At 42.8% G+C, this 20677-nt stretch overlaps 1 protein-coding gene across 1 annotated transcript in view; it reads left to right on the forward strand.

Annotated features, from left to right (window-relative positions):
* The window catches only part of Ank3 (ankyrin 3), a 632326-nt gene that overhangs the window by 83328 nt on the left and 528321 nt on the right, over positions 1–20677 (forward strand). The window contains exon 2 of the mRNA XM_085842859.1: positions 15571–15609. Within this exon, the coding sequence (XP_085698985.1) occupies positions 15571–15609 (39 nt within the window). The remainder of the gene's footprint in view (positions 1–15570; positions 15610–20677) is intronic.

Here is a 20677-nt window from a genome sequence, read left to right on the forward strand (position 1 = left end):
GGCCTGATGCCTCCGCTTCTGTCATCTTTCTTCAGATATGGTCAATGCAAAGCTGCTGTTCTTTATACACCTGTCTTTTGTAGGTGTGTGTGTAGGTGTGTGTATGTCTGTAGGTGTGTGTGTAGGTACATGTGTGTCTGTAGTGTGTGTGTAGGTGTATGTATGTCTGTAGGCGTGTGAGTGTGTATAGGTGTATGTATGAGTGTAGGCATCTGTGTGTACATGTATATACATGAGTATACAATGTGTGTAGACACACATGGTCTCACATATACACATAAAAGTGCACATGTGTGTGAATGTCCATGTGTGTGTTTGCGAAGGCTAGAAGTTGATGTAGGTTGTCTTTCTCACTCTCCATCTTGTGTTCTGAGCCGGGCTCCTTCACAGCACATGAAGGTTGCCATTCATTCAGCTAGGCTGGCTGAGCATCGTGGCTTGGGGATCCCCCTGCCTCCATTTTCAGCCTCAGGGTTAGAGGCACACACCCACAGCTGGCTTTCTACACTGTGCTAAGGATCTGGCTCAGACCCACTTGCTGGAGCAGCGAGTGCTTTGCTGATGAAGCCATCTCACAGGGCCTTACATAGGGTTTCAAAGTTTCCTCTGCCCATGACCATGATTCCCCTTTCCCTCTATGTGGCGATTGTGAAAAGGGTTTGCCCCCGTTATAAAGGGTTTGTCCCCATTATTGTCCTTTCTACAGCCAGCTGCCTCCCTGTGTGCTTCCGTTAGCACTCTATCAACCCACTGTCCCTTCAAATAGACAATAGTGCATAGTCCTTTCCTCCCAGAAATCCTGTATACTTCTACTCTGTCCCCGGACACCAGCCCATCCTCAGACTTCTGGAGCCTCGTCTCATTATCTTGTGGATTCTGTCAGGGTAGCGAGTGTCTCCCAGGCACAAGGTGCAATGCCTTGGAAAATTGCAAATGCAATGTAATTAACGCTAGATTCCTTCATTCCTTGAATGCGGAGCTTTGAACCAATTGTCTGTGAATAGAAATCCCAGGCTCCCCTTGGATGGCAACGTGCAGCTAACTGTAATTTAAGACATGCAGACTCTGGTAATTTAAGAATAGAAATGAGCTTTGTCACCGATAACGAACACACACAAAAGAAAATCACTAGGATGCATGGTGATGTTTTGACCAGTAGGAATTATGCCTATTTTCATATTTTATTGCCGTTGTCTGAAGTACATTGAAGTAGCATGTATTCTCACACTCTGAACACTGCAGTTGTTATTGGATGTGATACAATGCATTAAATGGGAGTACATGCTATCACAAATATGGCTTTGATGACACTTTGGCAATTGTTTCCTTTACAACCCTGCTTCCTTCCCTTCCCTTCCTCTCTTTCTCTCTCCCTCTCCCCCCCTTCCCTTTCCTTCCCCACCTCTTCCCTCCCCTCCCCCCCTCTCTTGCATTTAAATCCAATTTGAAGGTCACATGCTGGCTAGTTTTACTCAACTTGACACAAGCTACAGTCCTTTGAAAGGAAGGAGCCTCAATTGAGAAAATGCCACCATAAGGCTGTGCTATAGGTAGGCCTGTCAGGCATTTTCTTAATTAATCATTGATATGGAAGGGCTCAATCCACCGTCGCTGTGGGTGAGGCCTTCCCTGGGCTGGTGCTCCTGGGTTCTATAAGAAAGCAGGCTGAGCACGCCATAAGGAGCAAGCCAGTAAGCAGCACCTCTCCACGGCCTCTGCATCAGCTCCTGCATCCAGGTTCCTGCCCTGTTTGAGTCTCCACCCCCACCCCACCCCTGCCATGACTTCCTTTGAAGTTGAACAGTGGAAGTGTAAGCCAAATTAACCTTGTCTCCCCAACTTGCTTTTAGTTGTGTTTCATCACAGCAACAGGAACCCTAAATAAGACTGGCCACTTGCCACCAAGCTGGAAGGCCTGAGTTCAATTTCTGGAACTTTCCATGGTGGAAGGAAAGAATTGATTCATGCAAGTTGTCCATGCACACAAACACACACATCATTAAAAATCCAAGTAAATCTGTTTCTAAATGTTTAGCGTCACTATAAGATTTAGATGTTGTTTCTCAGGCATTTTGATTTGTTCAGCATTTTAAAAAATGTGTGTTGAGCTGATTACACAGCTCTGGTCCATATGCTGGGGCAGTGAGCTCTTCACTGACCTAGCAGGTGTCTAGTTCTGGGTTTTAGCCTCCATACAAAGAGCCAAAGAAAGGAAGGAAGAGGAGGAAGAGAAGGAGGAGAAATGAATGCACACACGCTCTAGGTATTATAATAGCTAATTCTTCAGAATTACCTAATTCTGGTTTTTGTTTGTTTTGTTTTGTTTTGTATGTGCATTGGTGTTTTGCCTGCATGTATGTCTGGGTGAGGTTACCAGATGCCCTGGAGCTGGAATTATAGACTGTTGTGAGCCGCCATGTGAGTCCTGGGAATTGAACCCACAACCTCTTGAAGAATAACCAGTGCTCTTAACTGCTGAGCAATCTCTCCACCCCCCCCCAACCCCACCCCCAATTCCTCAGGGTCTTTTGTTTGTTTGTTTTTGTTTTTTCCAGACAGGGTTTCTCTGTGTAGCCCTGGCTGTCCTGGAACTCACTTTGTAGACCAGGGTGGCCTCGAACTCAGAAATCTGCCTGCCTCTGTCTCCTGAGTGCTGGGATTAAAGGCGTGCGCCACCACGCCTGGCAATTCCTCAGTTTTTATTATTTCATTTCTTTTCGTGTTTTGAGCAGGTTCTTACGTGGATCGATGTGGCTTTGAACTTATCACGTTACCGAGAATGGCCTTGAACTCCTGATCCTGTGGACTGCACCTCCTGAGTGCTGGGGTGATGGGTGTGTGCTGCTGCATCTGGCTCCTGTCAGGTTTTAGTGTGTGTGTGTGTGTGTGTGTGTGTGTGTGTGTGTGTGTAAATGTGTGTGTGTTACCTTCCATTATGATATCATGTATAAAAAGCACAAGAGTAAGAATAATCTGTAAAAATACAGAGACAGAACCTGGCAGGAGGGGGAGTGAACACCGAAGATACAATCAGAGGCCTGATTGAGAGTGTCACCCTGAGCATCTCCATCATATAAATGTACCTTGATAATTAAACTCATGATGACAATCTATAATCAAAAAGGGGGAAAAAAAACCCCAAAATACAAAGCTCTTTGGGTCACCGTGGACTTTAAGTAGTTCTTACTACTGATCATCATTGTCTCAGAAGAACACAAACTTTCTAAATAGAGAGATTAATGAGAGAAAATGCTACATTTGAATTTGTTCCCTTGCCCTTTGGGGATCTGTTAGGATGTAACAAACTGCTTGTTCGTGGCTTGGGGTGAAATCTCCCTCAAGTACGTTTGAACACATGGTCCCCAGCTGGTGGCAATGTTTCGGGAGGTGTTGGAATTGTTGAGAAGCAGAGCCTAGCTGAAAGTGGGCTTATTGGGGTGCGGGGCTCCCTGGGGTTTTTGTTCTGTTCTTGCTTCCCAACCTGGAAATAAGTGAGCCGCTTCACATGCCTGCAGCCTCTCCTTAGCACAAAGAACCATACTCTGTCGCTCTCAGTTATAATAATAAGCCTTTTCTTAACTTGCTCCTTGTCAGGCTTTCGGTCACTGGGTTTTGAAAAAAAATAAGTGTATACACACACACACACACACACACACACATATATATATATATATATACATACACACACACACATATACATATATATATATGTATATATGTGTGTGTGTGTGTGTGTGTGTGTGTGTGTGTGTGTGTATGTGTATCGCTATAAGCCAGTTCAGTGTTAAAGCGCCTCAAGTCAGCAGCCCCATCTTGTCCTCTTGGACCCTTAGCCCTGGCCAAAGTTTTAACAGCAATACCCTGTCTATGCAAACCTCACATTTTGCAGCTTTGTCTATGTGTCCTTGATTTAGGAAGGTATATTGGCTTAACATAGATGAACAGATTCCTATGTGTGTGCTTTTGTGTATCTGTGTGTTTCTCGCTGGGATCTGCCTCACACTGAAGTTATTCGGGGCCTGTTGTGGGTGCCTATGCTGTAAGGATGGTGTTTTGTGAGCCCTCGTAGCCCAGGGCAGATCTTGATCATCCTGGTAGAGATGATTACTTCTTATCTTCCTTATCTCAGATGAGCTGGCTTTCAAAACACTGAATTCATATAATCAGATAAACATCTGTACTATGGTCTCTCTTCAGGCAGGTTAGTGACTTCCTGAATTCTAATGGTTGAATCTGGGTGCTCTTGCACTGTCCCCCCTCCCCCAACGCCAGTGTTAAAAATTACATGATAGATTCCACATAACTTAATTGCACCAAGCCCTCCTTTTCCTTTCTCCTGTATCTAACCCCATTTTCCCAAACCAGATGTCTTAGAGTTTTACTGCTGTGAACAAGCACCACGATCAAGGCAACTGTTATAAAGGATAACATTTAATTGGGGCTGGCTTACAGGTTCAGAGGTTCAGTCCATTATCATCAAGGCAGGAATATGGCAGCATCCAGGCAGGCATGGTGCTGGAGAAGGAGCTGAGAGTTCTACATCTTGTTATGAAGGTAAACATGAGAAGTCCAGCTTCTAGGGAGATAGGAGGAGGGTCTTAAAGACCACACCCACAGTGACACACTTCCTCCAACAAGGCTATACTTCCTAATAGTGCCACTCAAGCATGCTCAAACCATCACACCAGGATTCCAGCATATGTCTTATTTAAATAACTTCATCGTTTCCATCTATAAACCTGCCATGGTGCCCCACACGTGGTCTTGGCATTTCATAGGATAATGTGTCAAGTTTCAGGCCATCGGGGCTATGGTATGAGATGACCTCAAAAGTATTTTTTTCCTATTCTTCATATGATTCTGTATTTATTTTAATGAGCAGATGTTATCAGACTTCATGCCAGGTACAAGTGAGCAAGAAAGAAAAAGTTCCTGTCCTCAGTTTCCCCTTTATAAATGATCTCCAAAGCCTCTTAGTTTGGTTAACCTAGAAGGTTCTAGAATGCTGGGTGGTCAGGGATGGATTGGTTCCATGGTAATTCAAGCACATTACACTAAAGATCTTGGTATATTTATTTTAAACATCTATAAAACAATATGTCCAGAGGCTTTTGAGATTTACAAAGATTTATCTCTTAAGGAAAATAGAAATAAAACATCAAATTCAGATTAAAACACTGATGGATTTTTAGTTATGTAAACAAGTTAGGAAGATATTGTTGTTCCTTGTAGTTTTGGATTGGTCTGTCACAGAATGACCTTCTAATCTGAAGGTCTCTTGTGGGGCACTTTCCTCTAATAGCTACCTCTTTGACTATATTTGGCAGGTGCATTTGTGGGTATATGGGCATCTTGCTGTGTCACACGCATGCCTGATGGACAAACAGGTGCTTGGCTGTGATGTAGGTTGTATTGCTTGGGTTTTACTTGGGTCAAGGCATAGCAGAACCAGTAGACATGAAACGTAGTTCTCTGCTGAGATAAGCTTTGCAAACCGCCTCTTCTGCTTCGGTCTATCTCATCTCTTTATGTGCCATGTCCTTTTGTTTTAATTTTAATAACAACCTTTTATTATTGATTTTGCTGTCATATGGGATTTCAGGTTTTTTTCATTATCATCTTAGTTGTAGTAAAAATTTGGGTTGAATCATATAACTTAAAGAATCCATCCACTCCCATGCAGTTTCTTAATATTCCACATCAACTTTAAAACCATGGAAACTGCCTAGTGGTGGTGGCACACACCTTTTATCCCAGCACTCAGATGCAGGCCAATCTGAGTTTGAGACTCGCATGGAAGAGAGAGAGAGAGAGAGAGAGAGAGAGAGATTGATTCAGGACTGCCAGCACTACACAAAGAAACCCTGTCTCGAAAAACTGACCCACAAACATAAAACAAAAGAAAAAAAGAAACATGGAAACTAAGACAAATGCAGTGGTATACATCTGCATTCTATACACCTGCATTCTGCACATCTGTATTCTGCACATCTGTATTTGCACGTCTGTATTCTAATGCACATCTACTAGTGCAGGAGTGTACCTGTACTACTCAGGAGGACCACTGCAAGCTTGTGCTAGAGTGGGCTACAGAGAGCGTTCCAGGCTAACCTCAGCCTGGGCTACACTGAAACATTGTTTCAAAAAGCTAAGATAACAAAGTAAAATAAAATCTTTGGAAAGTGCACACCTCTGCAAAGAGCCTTAGGATCTACATCTGTAGAAGCGTGAGGAGAGCAGGAGGGCTGGGCAAAAATGTATTTGTGGATTTTGTTAGTGTCAGGTTGGTAATTTGTAAAATGAGATAAACAGCAATTCCTGTCTCCAGATGTGGTTGGTCCTGTTCTATATTAAATGTACCGTCGCTCAAGGCCGCTCCTCCTCGTCTGTTGATAATAACGCATCTGCTTCCTTTTTATTCATTAAAGAAAATCACCACTTTAAAGCAGCCAGTGATCTCCATAATTAGTGTTAGCGTTAAAAAAAAATCACTGCGAAGTAAAATAAAATAGAACGATACAAATAATAACAACCCTCCACCCCACCCCCCACATACTCGGGGATGGTTTTCAAGTGTCTTACTTGGCTCTGCTGATGGCCCTGTGGAAAGTTGAATTCATCCCGAGCCAGCTCTTGGTAGCAGATGGAAGGCTTTAGAAACCATGTTGTTGAAATTCTTTTGACCATGGTGTGAGTCAACTTGGGTTAGAGTTTAGAAGGCCCTGCACCTTCACAGCTGTAATGGCAGGGAGGATACTCCCTGGTTACTACTCTCTGGTGCCTTAGTTTCTGTACCCACGAGGAGGAGACAATGAAGGTGCCTCACTTCACAGAGTTGTTTCTGGAGGATGAAGGAAATATCTGAGAGAACTTGGTGGCAGCCCGTGACACGATGCAAGGTTTGACTCTCTCTCTAGTTCATGGTCTTGATACAACTAACCTTGAGTTCCACATACAGAGTGAGTACCTTGGTAGTGGTGCATTTTTGATATAATAGTCATTTATTATTATTATTATTATTGGCATCAAGTAGTTGACTCTCAGTTGTGTGTATGGAACTTGGAAAAGTCACAAATTCAGGATCCCCTTGGAAATGGACTGTGGGCTATGGAGGACTGAGTAAGATGGCCCCATAGGCTTACATATTTGAATGCTTAGTTATCAGGTAGTGGCACTATTTGAAAGAGTTGCAAGGAATAAGAGGTGTGGCCTTTTAGGAGGAAGTGCATCACTATAGGTGGGCTTTGAGGCTTCAAAAGCCCTTGACAGGGTTAGGCTCTCTGTCTCTGTCTCTCTCTGTCTGTCTCTGTCTCTGTCTTCCTCTGGATCAGGATGTAGTTCTCAGCTACTGTTCCAGCTCCTAGCAACAGGCTGTCATGTAACACCGACCGCCCCTCACCCCCATGATGATAAGCAGGTTCCAATTAAATTGTTTCTTCCCTAAGAGTTACCAAGGTCATAGTTTCTCGTCCCAGCGATGGAGCAGTGGGTAAGACCTAAGCCATTATGAGAAGGATCCATTCACTTCCTTGTATGTAGTTACTGTGTGCATTCAGTCTTTTTTTTTTTTTTTTTTATGTAGCATTTATAGTAAGCTTGTCTGTGTTACTGTCTTTGCAAACTCACCTGGGAATTGATCCATGTTTTCCTGCCCGTTACCTGAAGGTGCAATTCAGTTAACAAGGACATGGGAGTTGCGTGAGACAGTCTTGAGAGGATTGCTCTGGACCTCAGGATAATCTTACTGGAGAATAATAGTTGGGAAGTGAGCCCAGGTGTCCCTCTGAGTCTTGCAGACCCTGGAGTTTAGAAACCAATAGTCTTTTTTTGAGACAGGGTTTCTCTGTGTATCCCTGGCTGTCCTGGAACTCAGAAATCCACCTGCCTCTGTCTCCCAAGTGCTGGGATTAAAGGCATGCGCCACCACCACCCGGCTTTTCTTTTCTTTTCTTTTCTTTTCTTTTCTTTTCTTTTCTTTTCTTTTCTTTTCTTTTCATTATAGAAACCAATAGTCTTAGGGGAATTAGTCAGTGTCTGGAACTTATGTCTGCAGGCTCTGCTACCCCTGACCGAGCTGTGTGGTAACTCTAGGCAAGTCAAGGATCCCTTTGCTCATCTTATTTATTTATCATTTATTTATAAAACCCCTTATGTCTCCCCTATGTCTTGGCACCACACCATACCTTCCATTCTTGTTAGCATCATGACCAAGGTGAAGAATAACACACTCTTGCTTCTCTGGGAGACATGGACACAAAACCTGGTGTATGGGGATATTTCCTACTTGAAGTCTATAGTACTAAAGTGAATTATAACTAATCCCGTTTAGTTTATTCTATTGAAATATGCCCATTTACTGCAACCATATGACTTCCACCTGGCTGGCAGAATGAGATCAGTAAGGCAAGCTTGGTTAGAGGCAGGGTGCAGGGAGAGGGGAAGGTCCTGGTGAAGCTGGTGTTTGAGGGCATGGGTGTGGCTTTTGTCAAGCTTTTGTCTTGGATGTGACCTTCTAGGAGGCTCTTAGGCCCCTCCTGGGATAGGGATTGGAGAAGAGATCCAAATCTTTTTGAAGTTCAGAGAGGTTTTGAAAGGATAGTATTTGAAATTGCTGTTATGGTGTAGGGACAAAGTCCAGGAGATGGGGCTGCTCTCCTAGAAGAGGCAGAACTGCCTATGGAAGGAGCAAAAAGGTGACTTTGTGACCTTCTCTGACTACAGGCAGGTCAGCTTCTCCACGGAGGGTTTTCACTCTGGCACTTGTAGGTTCTTTCTCTCTCTTTCCCTCTCTCTCATTCTTTCTTTCTTTCTTTCTTTCTTTCTTTCTTTCTTTCTTTCTTTCTTTCTTTCTTTCTTTCTTTCTTTCTTCCTTCCTTCCTTCCTTCCTTCCTTCCTTCCTTCCTTCCTTCCTTCCTTTCTTTCTTTCTTTCTTTCTTTCTTTCTTTCTTTCTTTCTTTTGACTCATTTATTTATTTCATCTATATGAGTACACTGTCTCTGTCTCCAGATACAAGAAGAGAGCATCGGACCCGGTTACAGATGGTTGTGAGCTACCATGTGGTTGAACTCAGGACCTCTGGAAGAGCACCAGCCAGTGCTCTGAACCACTGAGCCATCTCTCCAGCCCCTTGTAGTTTTTTCTTAGTTCTACCTTTTTATTTCCTTTGCAGAGATTGCCTAAGCAAAGGCATTCTAGAACAGAGCAGAATGGATTATATTTACCTAGGGTCTGGCAGGTAGAAGCAAACTTGTCTTTGCATGCTGTGGAGGGATGATGGGACTGGGATCTGGACCAGAGCTTGGCTGGTGGCCATAATGAACAGCAGAGGACAGAGCCCTTGCATGTGGTGCATGCTCCCACAGAGTCCTCAGCCCTAATGGCTCTCTAAGGAAGGAGGATGAGAGGGGACTCGCATCCTACTCTGGCTTTTTCCTTCTTCTGTGCTTGCATTATCCTCTCTGCCCCTATTGGCCTTTTTCTCCTAGGAGCTCCTCTGCACCCAGAGTTCTGCCCTTTGCTGACTTGACGTCAGTGCCATTGGTGGTCACAGCACTGAAGGATCTTGGCCTCTCTTCTTTGAAATGAACTTGGGAGAAGCCCCAGTTCTGGGCTCTCCTACAGAATTCATTTTCTATAGAAACATGGATGGGTGTTTCAGTGTGTGTGTGTGTGTGTGTGTGTGTGTGTGCAGGTGAGGGGGTGGGTAGCAGTGGATCTGTGTCTTTCAAGATGAGCTGAGAAGATAGCCACTACAGATGGCTTTACTTAAAAAGAGAATGCCTTGGGCTAGAGAGATGGCTCAGCGGTTAAGAACACTGGCTGCTCTTCCAGAGGTCCTGAGTTCAAGTCCCAGCAACCACATGGTGGCTCACAACCATCCGTAATGAGATCTGATGCCCTTTTCTGGTCTGGTGTGTCTGAAGACAGCTACAGTGTATTCATATATAGAAAATAAATAAGGAGAGAGAGAGAGAGAGAGCGCGTCTCATAAGGTCTAAACAACAAATGTATATGATGATGTTTGGATGCAGCCACACTGGTGGCGGGTGTAGAAGCCTGGCTGAAGACTGTACAGTAAAATCTTTGCAGTGCAAGTGAAATTGAACAACTCACTAGATTCTACTTCTAGGTTTCACCTTGTCCTCGCTGCATGATTTTGGGCCACTCTGATTTTAAAAATGGGTTTTCTTTGTGAAGTGGAGGTAAAATTACTTAACCTCAAAAGACAAGATGGAGAGGTGCTTCTGTAAGACTAGAAGGGCTTCCTGCTGCAAGCTCCAGCAGACATCAGCCTCAAAGGCCTTTAGTGAGTTACAAAGGAAGCTGCCCTTACTCACCCTTCAAGCATTGGCTGGAAGGCATGCCTATGCAATCATGAAAGTGATAATGTCACTGGGGTTACTAGCTCCGTGCCTGCCCTGTGATTGGCTCAGCCAACTGTCATCCCCACCCCTCCCTGTTTAACTATTGGCTATTGATAAATTCTGGGATGTCTTCAATTGCATTGCAATTGCAATTCAATCGCAGCTCAGCTGAGCCCACCTGATTCCAATGACAGTTTCAAGCCAGATGGGAATGGTTATATTCACTGAGTCACAAAACAGGCCTGAGTGTGAAAAACACATTTAGAGAGAAGAGAGGCTGAAAGGCATCGAGGGTATGTATGTGCGTGCATGTGTGTGTGTGTGTGTGTGTGTGTGTGAGAGAGAGAGAGAGAGAGAGAGAGAGAGAGAGAGAGAGAGAGAGAGAGAGAGAGAGAGAGAGAGAGAGAGAGAGAGAGAGAGAATAAGCAGAATGAGCTATGTGTGTGTAAGAGGTCAGGAGACAGAATTAATTTTTAAAAATGAGAATGTTAATTGTGAACAGAAGGCATCTTCAGAACCACAGAGTTGAGAAGGGCGGTGGAACTAAATAGCAAGAAGTAAATAACAAACCCCAAGGAGAGTTTGAAAAGGATGCCAGTGGTAGATATTTATTCTTCTAAATGTTGCACACTCACCTATTGTTTTCACTATCAATGCGTCACCCAAGCATTACAGGTTATTGCCATCACTCTTGGTTCTCAGGAACTGATGAATGAATCAGAGGAAGAGAGATGGGGAGAGGGGGAGGGGGAGAGGAAGGAAGAGAGCAAGAGATAGAGAGCGAGAGCGAGAGGGAGTGAGAGGGAAGGAGAGAGAGAGAGAGAGGAGAGAAAGAGAGAGAGCACCTCAACTCTTGTGTCCAGTTATTGTTTTGTTGAACACGTGTACTGGGCTTGGTACTGAAGTAAGACCAGTTTGAAGTCCATTTTGGCAATGAGTCACAGAGGGGAATAACATCAGTACTAGCTTGCTCAGGTGTGAAAGTGAGCTCTGAGCCTCCAGGTCCCCTGCGGAAGTCCTGCAGAGATGCAGCCAAAGGAATGGGTCATTTTAAATTTTTAATACATTGTTTTTCTGAGAATTTTATAACGTGTGCTTTGGTCATGCTCATTCCTACATATTTACATCATGGAATATTATTCAGCAGTTAAGAAGAAAAATTATGACAGCCACAGATAAATGGATAAGGCTAGAACCAACCAGCCCTAGGAAGGTAACACAGACCCAGCAGGAGACACGATCCTATTTTCTCTCACGTGTGGATGTTAGCTTTGAATCCTCAGATGTATACGCTCCATTTGGACAAACTAAGGGTCAAACTAAGTTTGCGTTCCCAGGCCCCGGAACCAACTCCAGTTCTGATTGGTGGAAAGTCTCTTGTTCAACCCCTTATATCAAAATGTGATTGGACAATGCTACAGCCCACCCCACTCCCACTTCGTTTATTGTTACATCCTTTAAATGTGCTGTACAAAGTCCCTTCAACGTTGTAGTTCAACTTCCGAGTCTGTTCTGAGCCCCTGATCATCAGTAGGGGCTTGATTACAATACATCCTGGCCATCTGCATTGACCTAGTATTTGAGTTATGTTGGATCTAAGCAGATCCCGTAATGGTGAAATGGGAAAGGTTAACATGGCTCATGGGGGATGGTAATGCAGGGGAGAAATTAATAACATTAAAGAACTTAAAATTTTTTTAGAACTTGGTGCTATAGAAGCTTGTGTGTGTGTGTGTCTGTGTCTGTGTCTCTGTGTGTGTGTGACTGTGTTACCCTTTATAGGGAGTTATCCAAAAAGGAATGTCAGAGCCCCTACTAGGACTGCAGGCTAACCAATAAAAGCCCCGTGCCTGGACTGGGTTACCTCTTTTGGAGTTGTTGGCTAGTGGGGACACCCAGATTCCTGAACATTACAAGCTATTGCCTTTGCTCTTGGTTACCCGCAATTGTCTCTTGGGAAGCCAGGCATTGTCAGATACAAACTATGCCACATCCACACTGAATGCCATGGGAGTCACCAAACAGGCCAAGGATGAATGGTGCCCAGGCCTGGAAATAGAGTATTAGTAGCCATTTAATTGACATTCAGACTGAAGAAGACCTCTTGAAGGCCAGGAGTCCTGAGGAACACCCCCACACAAAATCATCTACAGTTTGACTGCATAAAATGTAAATTTCTGCGCATCAAAAGCCATTATAAACTGAGCTGAACTCCAAGTCATGGACTGAGAAGATGCATTGGAAGATTCAGAATTATTATATACGAGTGATTAATGTCTTTATTGAACAGAGAGTCTGTAAAGATCAATAAGAAAACCACACATCTCGTAACTGAACACGAATCACTAAGATTTTAAATGGTTCAGCAGCAGAAACAAAATAGAAGAAGAAATAAGTGCTGTAGTCAGTTGTGACTGGGTGATAGGGGGCTGTAGGAATAGCTTAGCTGCAGAGTATCTATTGCCTAGCATGTTCTGTGATCCCCAGGGAGGAGGCATGTACATGTGCTCACATACATGTGTGTGTCTGTGTGTGCACACATGCGTGAACACACTGCACATGTGTTCACACATACACACACATTTGTGAAGATGCCAAGATATATTTGTCAGTGTTAGAGAAATAGGCGCTTAACTATATCTTTTTTTTCTTTTTTTTATGAGCAAACTATTTTTGCCCTCAAGGCAGAGAGATGATAGGCAAGAACTGTGAAGAAGGTTAGGTCTTTTCTTCAGGAATTTATGTTGCTGAATTTCTTAAGGACATTAGCAGTTATAAAGTCAAGCTCTTTATTGCCAGGTGGCCTTTTTAAAGGTTACGTGTACCCGAGGAATAGAAATCCACTTTAGAAATAGAAATATCAAAAATCATTTGAAAACTGGAGAGGTGACTTAGTGGTTAAGAGCACATACCACTCTTGCAGAGGAGAGGACATGGTTCGGTTCCCAGCACCCAGGTCAGGTATTTTACAGTCACCTATAACTCCAACTTCAGGGGAATCTGAGAACCTCTTCTGCCCTCTGAAGGTATTTTCATGTGCACATATACACCTGTGTATATAAAAAAATAAAAAACATCTTTTAAAAAGAAGAGTTTGAATGTATTTTCTAGTGAGAACATAAAGATTAAGATGAAGATGTTAAGATCTTCTCTCTCAAGGTCAATGCATGGAAAGATGGTGCTATATTAAGGGAGACAAGCTATGTATACTACCTACATGGTCTTCCAGGTAAGTGTGTGAATGACTATATTGAAAGGGAAGAAACAACCCATATTTTAAGTTTTCTGTGAGGAACTGGGCTGTAGGTGTGTGCTTTACACATCTCTGCAGAGTATTAAATTGCAATTGCAGTTGTATTAAATTGTTTGGAAGGTTTAATGAGAAAATGTGGTGGCGATACCAAGGTTAATAAATAGGTTTTCCACATGTTAACTTCCTTCTATTTTCTTTTTAGAGCATTGAACTGAGGCATGACATTATAGATTAAGTTATTAGGTCCTGGTCTGCAAGCTCAATGGTAGATGCTAGCCTGACGTGTGGGGTCCCAGGTTCAATCCCTCATACAATCAAAAGAAATGAGAGATGGACTTCTTTAAGACTTGAAAAGGGATTGTAAAACTCCTCATGTTCAAGCACAGTGAGAGTTAACTGGGTGGTCAAACTTTTATTTACATTCTCTGTATATGAACTGATTTGGCTGTAATAACTTGGATCCTGTTCATTTTACTGTAGCCAAATAGGAACCATGTTTCATACCTGGTGGGCTATATTAGCATCTTGTAAAAGGATAGTCAGCCTTCACCTTCGTCTTGATGTGCTGAATGCTGAGAGGAGCTGGAGTTTTTCATTTTGAGAGGGTGATACTATTGCAGAGGGCTCTCATGCTATCTCATGCACAATTAGGCTTTCAGCCTGTATGTGCCTGGATGCTATGGGCCTTGGCAAATGGCACTGACAGTAATGAACCTTAAAAGATGATAATGGACTTGTCATGAGAGCTGTGGATGATTATGGTACTGGGGGATGTATTCCTGTGCTTGTGTTTTTAAATGTTAGTTTTATATTTATAATAGTGTGTATATATGTATATTTATATGTATATATGTGTGTATATATGTATATGTGTGCATGTATACATATATGCACACACATATATATGCCTATATGTGCATAGATGCATATGCATACAAATATGTGCATACACATATAGGCATATATATGTGCACGTACATGTATGTGCATACATATATGTATGTGTGTGCATGCATTTATATGTACACATAGATGTATATATATACACACATATACACATATATAATCCTCTTCATTACAACTACTTCATTTCTGTCTCAAGCATAATCATTTCAAATTCATGATCATATTTTTTACATTTTTGTACAAGTTCATTCTCTCTCTCTCTCTCTCTCTCTCTCTCTCTCTCTCTCTCTGTTGTATATTTACATCTCCTGTATACACAAGAGAAGCCCAGAGGGAAGACCTCCTCTCTGTGTCTTCTCATGCCCTACTTTTTGAGGCAGGCTCTCTTGTTGAAACTAGAGCTTGTGTTTTTCAGCTAGGTTGAAAACAGCAGACCCCAATGACCCTCCTGTCTCTGCCCCAGTTAAAAGAAGATCACACCCTGTTATATGGGTGCTGGGATCTGAACTCTGGTCTTCAGGGTAGAGCAGAAAGAGCTCTTAAACATTGAGCTATTTCTCCTGATCCTTACAAGATCATTCTTAAGCACCCTATGGAAGCTGTTTTGTTCCTTTGATTTGACGTGTGTTTTTCTACATTCTGTACTTATAAGCAGTCTCTGAATCTGTGTTCTTTTTCTAATGCATTTCACTATATTTCCTATTAAGTTGGTTCCAAAGTTTTGTTTTTGAGTGTATTGATAATGTGTGTTTTTGAGCTGGTGAGATGGCTCAGTGGTTAAGAGCACTGACTGCTCTTCCAGAGGTCCTGAGTTCAAGTAACAGCAACCACACGATGGCTCACAACCATTCATAATGAGAAACAAATAAAAAGCCTATGGGCTGGAGTGAGCAGGTCTGGAGCAAGAGGGAGAAGTGAAGGGGAAAAAAGAATTAGGAAAATAAATAAATAAATAATGTGTGTTTTTAAGCTATTGCCAAAGTAAATGAGAAATTCCTTCATTCTTCTTAAACATTTTTTCTTCTTCTTTTTTTTTTTTTTTTTAGGGTGACTTTGGATCCTGTTATTCACGAAGCTCTCAAAAGGTAATGAAGATTAATGGTTAAATCTCACAAACATTTTATTTTTCATGTATAACCTTCTTTTCTTTAAGGTAGCTATAAACACAGACTGGGATTTATTTATGTATAAAAATAATTTGAAGACTTTTCATATTATTATTAATTTTTAAAAAATTTTTTTAATGTTGGTATGGTGTGACACTGTTCCTGGGGACAGGTGAACAAACATCTATTAACTTCAGAAAAGGAACTGACAATAGATCAAAGTAAAGGTGCAACCATGGCTCAGCCTGGTGAATGGGTAGCTTTTATTAGAGTTCCTTAGAAGAGTAGGGATGAAGGGTTATTTACAGAAGTAGAAATGACTCAATCAGCTGCATCACCAAGGATTGGTGGCATCTCACAAAAGCTGGAAACCTGGAGCTTACCGCACAGCCTACAGGTAGCTCTGTTGGTCCTAGACTCTTTCAGGAGCTCAGTTGGTCTTCGAGTGTCTCTCAGCCATCTTTATTGCTTTATTACTCAGGAAGAGTAGGGTCTAGTGAATCTGCTCTGTTTCAGGGAGTTCCTGATGTGTTTGAGTTGTTTACTTCCTGAGCTTAATGAATTTCTAAGTAGGATGGAGTGTTTTACCTCCTTTTAGAGCAGTGATTCCCAACCCTCCTTTAATACAATTCCTTATGTTATGGTGACCCCCACCCATAAAATTATTTCATTGCTACTTCATAGCAGGAATTTTGTTGTTATGAAATGTAATGCAAATATCTGATATGCAGGATATCTGATATATGACCCCCACAGGGTACACTCTGCTGCCTTAGAGTGTCCTGTGTGTTATGAGTTTCCCTGCAAGATGAAAGGTTTTTATCTCAGAGGCAATTGGATCAAACTCAGGGCATTGTGTATGCTAGTCAACCATGTCACCACTGTACCTAGCCCCTTTACTTAGGGGGCTAGGGGGCTTCTCTGTCAACAGGCCATATACTCATGGTAGGACTGTGCTGTGGGGTCCTTTGCTGTCTACCATCTGGTCTTCAGTGGGGCACTTGGAGGCTTTATTTAGTAGCATGTGCACAGTAATCCTATCCCTTGGCAACAGATCTACAGATGATGCACTGTTTGGCTTAGCTCTTTAACTTCTGTTCTGTTTGAAAAGTGTATGTGGGGGCTGTGGGAAAGATGGCTCAGTAGTGAATGTACTTCTGTACAAACGTGAGATCCAGAACTCATACCCTGAGAACCCACGTCAATGTGGGACAGGCATGGTAACCTACCTGTAGTTCCAGCCGTGAAAGGCAGGGATAGAGGAGCCCTCACAGAATGCTGGCTAGGGAAGTTACCCATATTTGTGAGTTGTTGGCTTGACTGAGAGACGCTGCCTCAATGGATAGGTGGATCAACCTTGTACCTCCACCCCCAGGCACATAGATGGGCATCTTACATACATATTAATACACACACACACACACACACACACACACACACACACGCATAACAACACACAAGAAAATAGAAAAAGACCATACATGATCAAGTGTTCCTTTCTTGACCCAACACTGGAACAGAAGTTGGTGTTTGATCTACGTGGTGACTCACCCTCAGCTGTAATTGCCTGAAGTACCTACCTCACATGCATGCATATTGGTAGGTCATGTTTCCCACCCCTGGTGAAGGCTAACTTCCCCAACTCTCTTCATCATCTCTGATTCTCTTCCTAGACTCTTCAGCCTGCATGCTTCCAACACTCATAACATCCACCGGTCGATCTGTGTGCAGTGTAGGAGGTCTTTACTCTTCTTCACCCTTGGGTATAATGGGGGATGAGCATGGAGTTCATTTGTGTGCTGGCTCTATGCACTGAACTCTCCTCACACCAAAAATAATTTGAAAAAATTCATCATAGTATTTTCTTCAGTTGTTCTTTATCTTAAACATTGAACTCAGTGCCATAACTTAGTACATCTAAAGTTTCCCCTATTTGTTCCTTGGCTTTGTCTTTGCACCGAAGGATTCAGCTCAGCAGGATGCCACATGGTGGCTGGATAGCATCATTCTTGTGTCTAGATACTATATAAAATTAGATTGAACTCATTGTATAAATATTTATCACCTCTGTGAATATGTTCTACACGTTGAGGTATTTTTGTATGGTTGTGTGTGTGTGTGTTTCTTAGTAATTTTAAGAAGGGCATTAGACCCAACACTGGAGCAGAAAGTTGGTGTTTGATCTATGTGGTGACAGACTGTCAGCTGTAATGACCTAAAGCACCTACCTCACATGCATGCATATTGGTAGGTTACGTCCCCTACTCATGGTGAAGGCTAAAGTCCCCCACTCTGGCGAGATGGCTCAGTGGGTAAACACACTGACTGCTCTTCCAAAGGTCCTGAGTTCAATTCCCAGCAAGCACCTGGTAACTCACAACCACCCGTAATGAGATCTGACACCTTCTTCTGGTGTGTCTGAAGTCAGCTACAGTGTACTTATGTATAATAATAAATAAATCTTTGGGCCGGAGCAAGCAGGGACTGAGCGAACAGGGCTGACCAGAGTGAGCAGAGGTCCTAAAAAATTCAATTCCCAACAACCACATAAAGGCTCATAACTATCTGTGCAGCTACAGTGTACTCATATACATAAAACAAATAAATATTTAAAAAAGGAAATCAGTTATATTATTATGGTCAGTATATTTTCTGGGATGTTGTATACATTCATGTGTTTGTTTGTAAAATGACCATTCCGGTAGTTCAAAAGCACCACAACATTAGTAATTCATGTAGTTAAATAATCCTATATAACTCTATTTCCTGTCTAGGGACAATGGATTACCTTTCTGTAACAGATTCCCCACTAGGTCCTTGGAAATGCAGGTACACTTGAACTATCTTCCCGAGATGATACATTGTTTTTGGTTGTTCAGCAAATCACTCAAGAATGATGTTGTCACCTTTTACAGTTTCCCTATTTGTTCCTTGGCTTTGTCTTTGCACCGAAGGATTCAGCTCAGCAGGATGCCACATGGTGGCTGGATAGCATCATTCTTGTGTCTAGATACTATATAAAATTAGATTGAACTCATTGTATAAATATTTATCACCTCTGTGAATATGTTCTACACGTTGAGGTATTTTTGTATGGTTGTGTGTGTGTGTGTGTTTCTTAGTAATTTTAAGAAGGGCATTAGACCCAACACTGGAGCAGAAAGTTGGTGTTTGATCTATGTGGTGACAGACTGTCAGCTGTAATGACCTAAAGCACCTACCTCACATGCATGCATATTGGTAGGTTATGTCCCCTACTCATGGTGAAGGCTAAAGTCCCCCACTCTTGTCCTTTGTGACAAAATGTATGAGAAAAATCAAGCAAACAAAGAAAACAACTCATGGGTTTATTTTAGCCTAGGATTTGGTTCCTTGAAGCAGCGAAGGCATGGTGGCCGGAGTTTGAGACGTGAGCAGTCAGGAGGCAGAGAGGCGTGAATGCTTAGCTCACTTCCTCTTTTGGGTTCAGTCTAGGATCCCAGTCCCTCAGGTGGTACTGCTGACATCCAGGGTCGACCCTCCCTGCTCAGTGACCACAGTCTAGACAATCCTGCACAGATTCTATATCATATCAAGTAGGTGATCAACGTCAACGGTCAAAGCTAAGGAGATAAAATTCTTTGAGAATAACAAATTGAGTCAGACTCTAAAACATTGTGCCGAGGGCAAAGATGTTGTTAGTGACAATCCAGAGTTGAATAAAAATATCATTTTAAGCTCAGGTAGGGTTTGATAGGCCACATCCAGAACTCTCGTTGAATATAGAAGAGTTGTATCAGTGTGTGATAACACTACATACTCAGAAGAGACTTGACTATCACCCAGCTTCCCAAAGTCCTGCCGCGTTCCATATATTCATTTATTATGATTTTTATGTGCATTGGTGTTTTGCCTGCATGTATGTCCGTGCAAGGGCATTGGATACCCTGGAACTGCCGTTTCAAACAGTTGTGAGCTGCCACGCGGGTGCAGGGAACTGTGAACCCAGGTCCTTTGGAAGAACAGCCAGTGCTCTTAACCACTAAGCCAGCTGTTGTATTTCTAAGACTGTGTTTTTCAAAAGCTTTCTCTGTGCTCTAGAGTTTGAGACCTGGTGTCACTGCTAATGAATATGACTTTTAGAATAAAAGGAACGTGGATATTTGACTGATGTCATAATGAGTGAGACTGGGTTCGTTGTTGCTCAATGTCACACAATATATTAGTCTAAAATTTGAGTCTAAAAGTGTGTATGAACTTGGACTTACTCTGTTCTGCAAACATTTTGTGTGTGATTCATTTGCCCACTTCCGTGGTGGAGTTCTTTGTGGGCTATGGGCGATGCATAACAAGGAACAGCGAGCACTATCCCAGGCTAAGGCTGAGTCCCACTGACGAGGTTCTCAGGGCTGTCAGCTTTGAGTTGCACCTGCTTTAAAGATGTGGGTTACCGGCTGAGCTCAAGGAACTGAGTGGATGATTTCAGCTGGCTGATACCTAACATGCTGTGAAGGTTTGTTTTCAATGGTTTGGGTACCTCAGAGTGACCATCATCCCGGTGCCAGCTGCTGCTCCGAAAGTCCCTCTGGAGGCAGGGACTTTGCATGAGGCCAGATATAATGGTGAGGGGCTAGGGCAGTGCTCAGTTGGTAAAGGGCTTACCTAGCAACATGAGATCCTGAGTTTGATCTTCAGCAATGCATGAACCAGGAATGGAGGTGGTTCCTGATTGTAATCTGTAGTCACAGCACTTGGGTAGTAAAGGTTGAAGGATCAGAAGTTCAACCTGGGGATACGCTCTGGCTCTCCACTTCCCTTTCCCCTCCCCTCTTCCTCTCTTCACTTTCTCCTCCTTCTGTCCCCTACTCTCTCTTTTACATACACATGCACATACACCAAACAAAAAGATGTGTGCAAAGGTTGGTGTGGATGGATCGTTGAATGCTTGTGGTCAGCTTGTGGTCAGTAGGAGGAACACTTTCCCCCTTTTCACTGAGGAATCCTAGTCCCGAAACACCTGCCTGTGACATCAAAGGAGGAATCGTTACATTGTTACATTGTTACGGAG

The sequence above is a fragment of the Mus caroli genome, unplaced genomic scaffold, assembly GCF_978045245.1.
Source record: "Mus caroli unplaced genomic scaffold, Mus_caroli_1 scaffold_9, whole genome shotgun sequence".
NCBI lineage: Eukaryota > Metazoa > Chordata > Mammalia > Rodentia > Muridae > Mus > Mus caroli.